This window comes from Etheostoma spectabile, chromosome 17, assembly GCF_008692095.1.
Source record: "Etheostoma spectabile isolate EspeVRDwgs_2016 chromosome 17, UIUC_Espe_1.0, whole genome shotgun sequence".
Lineage (NCBI taxonomy): Eukaryota > Metazoa > Chordata > Actinopteri > Perciformes > Percidae > Etheostoma > Etheostoma spectabile.
Window position 1 is genome coordinate 9393436 of NC_045749.1, and position 6146 is coordinate 9399581.

The 6146-nt window shown below is 37.0% G+C and overlaps 1 protein-coding gene across 5 annotated transcripts; it reads right to left on the minus strand.

The window, feature by feature from the left end:
- Positions 1 to 308: 308 nt before the first annotated feature.
- Positions 309 to 5209, minus strand: LOC116705318 (autophagy-related protein 16-1). Of its 5 annotated transcripts, XM_032541402.1 has the most exons (9): positions 4958 to 5209; positions 4809 to 4872; positions 4609 to 4693; positions 4408 to 4481; positions 3515 to 3766; positions 1535 to 3417; positions 1295 to 1435; positions 1015 to 1089; positions 309 to 936 (listed from the first exon to the last, which is right to left on the minus strand). In XM_032541402.1, exons 6-9 carry the CDS (start codon positions 1583 to 1585, stop codon positions 622 to 624), a joined length of 582 nt encoding a protein of 193 aa, XP_032397293.1. In that variant the 5' UTR covers positions 1586 to 3417; positions 3515 to 3766; positions 4408 to 4481; positions 4609 to 4693; positions 4809 to 4872; positions 4958 to 5209; the 3' UTR covers positions 309 to 621. The 5 variants fall into 5 exon arrangements, with proteins under 5 accessions (XP_032397293.1, XP_032397296.1, XP_032397294.1 ...); XM_032541403.1 differs by lacking the exon at positions 4809 to 4872 and having other exon boundaries at positions 622 to 936; positions 4958 to 5186; XM_032541400.1 differs by lacking the exons at positions 309 to 936; positions 1015 to 1089; positions 1295 to 1435 and having other exon boundaries at positions 1695 to 2563; positions 3296 to 3417.
- Between the last annotated feature and the right edge of the window lie 937 nt (positions 5210 to 6146).

Genomic DNA, 6146 nt, shown 5'->3' on the forward strand with positions numbered 1-6146 from the left:
AAAGAAGGCTGTGTTATTAATTTGGTAAATGGAGTCACCAGACAGGGAAGTTCTAACAAAAGATACTATTAACTTGCATTGTGAGAAATGTAAGATCCAATATTTTTTTAGCGCAATCCACACTAGTGACAGAAAGTCGAGATATCTTGGCCTCTGCTGCTTGGTTTTTAATCTGTTTGTCCTCCAATTTAACAAATATGTCATGGAAAAATTACTGAATTGCCCCTTCAAGTATGATAACATACCTGAGAGAGTTATTTGAGTAAACTGATTTTATATATATTTCAAGTATGTATAGATTATGTGTATAAAAAACATTTTAATACAATCAAATACAACTTGATGTCTCAAAATAGCATTGTCAAGTGTACTTCAATATAGTCAGGAATATGATAAGATGCAATAATATTGTTAGTACATCAAAATGATTTACTATTTATTTTCCAGTCTACTTGGAGTTGTTGGGTGGAACAAAACCTCTTGAAACAAAAAAGATCTGGTGTTTATACTGTAATTCCATTTCTTGATTTGACAGCTGGACCCCACCTAGAAGGTTCACTTGGCCCCCTCTTTGCTGTCTCTTCAATATATGTACAGTATGTACGTGCGTATGTATGTATCTTAGGGCTTGGATTGCGCTAAGCAGTTAGTTGCTGCCAGCAGGGTCTCTGAGAGATCGGAGTCGTGTCGACCGAACCACATGAATTGCTCCCCTGCCTGCGCCAAAGCTGCCTCTGCCGACTTCTGCTTGTGGTTGCGGGGAAACCGCCTGGTGCTGGTTGGAACATTAACAGACTGCTTCACCGTCAAGTCAGTCTGTTGGACCGTGATGTTCCCTCCGGTCTCTTCAAGGCTGCTGTAAGCTCCATCTTGGCACAGGCCGAAATGGGAGTTGTGCTGTCTGTGATCATCAAGACACTTTCTGCGTCCTACACCCTGAAGTTTAACAGCATAAAAAATATATGGTTTCCTTTCTTACATTTCATAATGGCCTGAATATTTTGTTATACTCACATGAGTGAAGACAGATATGTTGTCTTTTAAGGCATACTTGTTATCGTGGTCTGAGAATGGATATTCTCTGGATTTCTGTAAAGAAACTCATGAGGACACTCATATTGGGAGGACAGATAAAGTCTAATACAACTGAATACAGTGAAATTGGGATGAATGAAAGTGCTTTGCTAGGCAGTGCAATGCAATGCTTTTAAAGCCCTTTACCATGACTGTAGGCTACTGTGAAAAAAACAGAACAGTTATGCCAAACACTTTATTATCTACTGTGCATACACACCTGCTGAGTTTTCCATTTAGAATAGCGCTCCGAGTTTAAAGCCTGAGGCAACGATGATTTAACCTGAGTCAGCATGATCCCAGTGCTTGTACAACCCTCACGACTCCTCATTTCATTTTCTGGTGAACCTGGATGAGCAAACTGAGAATAAAATGAAAGGAAGGCTAATTACAGAGCCATGTTTGAATGTTTTGATTGGTAATGACCTTATTATATGTGATGAAATTAAGAATTTCTTACCCATTGGCCATCACTGCTCATTGAAGAATATCGCTTTCCACCTTTTACCATTTTAACACAGTTTGAGACTCTACTGATTAGTTTCACCAATACACCTCTCTCACACACATACAATGTTCAACTTAACAACTAATGCAAACACACTGGTGGCTATGGAAACATGCTGCTTCATACACAAACAACCTGAAATGTGATCTCTATTTGCCATGGAGATGTGTGTTGGAACTGAAATCCCAAAAAAATACAAAAAAGCATGTATTGTGAAATATTGATTTATAGCCAATTAAGTCATTAAATGTACTATGTAGAATTATCCTGTCTTTTTTAAAATGTGGAGAAAGTAGAGAGTCTTTGTTGAGGAGCTCTACAAGTCAGCAACTAAGGTCAAAGGAAAGGTTTCTCTGCTGGATAACAAAAACAAAAATAACATTTATACATATGAGGCTTTATTTTACACCGGATTTAGGAATGCACAATGACAAAGAATCATCTGGGATAGTTTTTTTTCTTCATTTTAGTAAGAAATGTTAATTATTCAGTTAATCCATTATTTTCAAATACACTTTTTGACCTAGCAAGTAAAACATTATTCACATGATTTTCCTTGCAAACAAAAATAGTTAAAAGTTAAAATAGGCACATAGTCACTAAATACCAAACCCTGACTGTACAACCCCAGCTCCTGTGACTTAAATCATGTGAACTAGACAAGCTGAATTTTTTTTCAATGGTTTATCACCTCAAATGGTGCAACAAGAAGGATTTTTTTAAATTCTAAAGTAGGTAAATTTAACAAACACACAGTCACTCCTTGGTCATCGTTCTGGCGTCACATACATTTAAGTATACGCATGACCAATTTTTTTTCCAACTATCGGAAAATATAGAATGGAGAAATGGGGAAATTACCTAACCCTCATGCTGAGATCTGTCGTCTTCAGGATCCCATGGGAAATTAGACTTGTGTCAACGCTGATACATAGTTGTGGTCTGATTGTCCCTGGTGCATATCTGTTGTATTATTAATCCCAAAGACAAAATGAGCAAAAAAATAATGTTTTGAGTTACCATTCAGTTTCCAAACATGTTCATATTCTTAAGTTGTGTAGGCACCCACATTGATATTGTATTTTGTATTGGCCTAAAAAGAGTAAAAATGTATGTATATCAAGTCTAAACATACTGGAATCCGCATGTAATAAAACAACCATGTCTAAGTTTTTAATTGTAGAACTAACAGTACCCTCCTCTCAAGGTTGGTAACTGTCAAAGAAAAATACCAAAGACATGACAACATCAATGTGTCCTGACATCAAAGGTAGCTACAGGCCTGTACCTGACAATCAGGTTGAAGGACACAAGATGCATGAAAATGGCCGCCTCTTGAACTGACACAGTTTTATTGTCTGTGCCCAGGTCCAGTACCACTATAACCGTCACGATAAACTTATCGTGAAGGTACTTGAATGTGAGTTTACTGTGTGGATATGAGGCACTTAATGGTATTTAATGAGTTATTTGATGAAGGCTAAATGGCCAGTTATCATTGCTTTGTTTATCACAACAAACACCTCATCAATTAGACCCCCTTAATTAAAAAGGTCATGAGGATGCTCTTGATGAAGGCTCTTGGTGCCTACGAAGGTTTGTGTGTGTGTGTGCAGCACTGAGGTGAACTAATGGTTTTAAATGAAGAGGCAGCCATTTGTTTGCACCCACTACATTATGCATTAATATTTTAAAGAGAACATTGATGCTTACTCATAATTACTGATGTAGGCGTTTCTGTTCCACTACTCCGAGAGCTTGTCACTATGGGAACATACTCTTTTCTCATCTCCTTATCAAGGTGCTTCTTCAGCTGTTTGGCCAAACGTTGCCACCTGGTGAAAAGCAGTAATTAGCGACAACTTAAAATTTCCAAAACTGTGGTTATGTTATCAGTTAGAGGGAGTGAATTCAGAGATCACACCCTCTTACCTTTCCTGTGTGTCGTTGTACTTATTCAACCTGTCTGCATCCCCCCTCTTCTCCTCCATCCACCGTTGCACAAGTTCTTCTTTCTCTCTCCAGGCCTGGGCCAACGCCTCATTTAGTCCTTTCTGCTCTGTACGAAGGGCTGCCAACTCTTTGGATTGACACTCTATGATGAACTCTAATTCTGAAAGGGTTGCCTTCAGGGTGTTACTCCCTTTAGCCAAAGTAAGTGCCTCTTGATGGAAGTGGGACACACTGAAAGAGCCAAGTAATGCCAGAGTGATTTACTGTACTTTTGATCACCTTGTGGTACTATAACTTCAAACATTTAGATGTTGGATTGAAGGTCACAAGTTTATCTGCTAGTGAAGAACGACATGTGGCATAAACTGGATTTTTGCTTCTTTATCAAGGTGTCATATGTTGCACCATGAGTGTGTCACTTTATTACGTCCTGTTGTTGCTTCAATAGGTCCGAAGTAATTTTTATTTACTTTTTAAAATACATAGTGATTATGGGAAGGTTTTCAAAATATACTGGGAATTCAGCATTTCTTTAACTTGTCCCACAATGTCTAATACTGTAGGTGGATGTAATGTAAGGGACTGAATGAAAATTATTGGTTTGGAAAGGGAGGCTGAATCTTATAGAAAACTGTAGTACTCTCCCTATAATTTCTCAAGGCACTATAATGGAAAGAAAATAGCACAAAAGGTGTTTTGAGAAAAGAGCTGCTAAATAATAAATTCCCAACAACTTTCATACAGTGCCTTAATGTGACCCAACAACCATAGTCCTAGCACAGTGTTCATTTGTCTCTTCGGATTATAGGCTCTCAGTTTTGTTAAGACGCAGGGAGTAGACCATTATGGCTGTAGTTAAAACTTGAAATTACCGTGACTGCCAGTATTGCAGTTCAGAATCTTTCAGATACAGAACGGTAGTAAGGTCGGAGACAGTCTGGGACAGCTGGGGAGACAAAAAGCAAATGATGAAATTATGTAATACTTTTACACCTAGATAGTATTTATTTTCTGATCATCAGCTGCATGTCTGTGTTACGCCTTTAACAACTATTTGTCCTTATTTAACCCACCTTTTCTTCCAGGTGTTCACTCTCTCTCAGTTGGAGTTGAAGGAGTCTGGTGTTTTTCCCAACTTCACGTCCACCTAGTTCTAAACTGAAAATAAAAAGCAGTGTACATATTTAATAAAAAAAATTGGACATCCAGATATATATATATATATATATATATATATATATCGGAAAGACTAGTGAAATTCCACATTTCTGACCTCTTAGACTGAACATCATCCAAAATCTGTTTGCGAATTTCAAAACGTTCCTCCAGCTGAGACACTAAAAGAAAACAAATGTCCTCAGGCTAAGACAGTGAGAACTACGTCACTACAAAAGGCTGTTATAGAAAAAATATTAATCTTACAGCTTGTGAAGACGCCAACGAATGGGAGTTTCTCAGTCTGGTCTCTGTGTTGTAGTCGAGCTCGCGCGTGATTCTTCCAGCTTCCCATTGTAACAAAAACTAATTTCGCACACTGCCCCCAGAATGTCCTTCCGCTACCACTTGATTTTGGTCGAAGACGAAATTATTGTTAAAACGTAGCCGTCAGCACAGGAATGACTGCCTGAAGCAACGTTTCACAGCTCCTCCCTGTCAGCTGATTCACATTCCTCTGGATTTGGATTTCTGACGTGAGCTGCCCCTTGCCATGTTATTTATCATATGGGCCTAATATAGTATAATAAAATAGATTGTATGTGGAAAGTAGCCTCAAAGGGCCTACATTACTCAAATACAGTAATTAAGAACAATGTTAAGCTGCACTTTGATATAACATGTCCATTAAATACAACTTTCAACTTAAACTTTACTGCTTTCTAACTTTCAGAGGGAAATATTTTCTACTTTACTCCACTACATTTGTTTGAAATCCACTACTGACTTTGTAAGTATTTCATTAAATCTTAATACTCTGTATGATTTGTATGTATACAAAGAACAAACAAAACTTTATAACGAAGAACACTCTGCCACCTATTGACTATTTTTACTTTTTATTCTTACTTTATGCTGCTATTTAACCAGAAAAAAAAATGTTAGTAAAACTATGTTAAAGAGTATTTTTTCATACTTCAGACAAAGGGCATTCAATCAAATTCAATTCAATTAAATAAATCTGTAGGTAGGCACTACTAAATAATTTGATTTAATTTATATACTTTTCCAAATAATAAAACTCTGTAAAATAATAAGCCCCAGAGCAACAGAGTAGAAATAGCACAGTCTTGTTTTATACCATTTGGCTATAATATAAAACGTAACATACACACAATTTAACATTAACCCCAACACAGCATGACAGTTAAGACAAGTTAGTACATTTCTGAATGGGATAGATACATAGACAGTTAAAGAAATAGATGATAGAGGAAAGATACCAGATATGTAGAACATGCTCAACTCTTCTAGAAAAGGGCTCTGGAAGTACTTCCGGTTCATTCATTTTTCTTAATTAAGCACGGTAACTGAAATATGTTCCATGATATTAGATAATATTATATGTCACCAACTGTAAATGTTTTTTTTTTTAATTTGGAGATATTCCGATTGT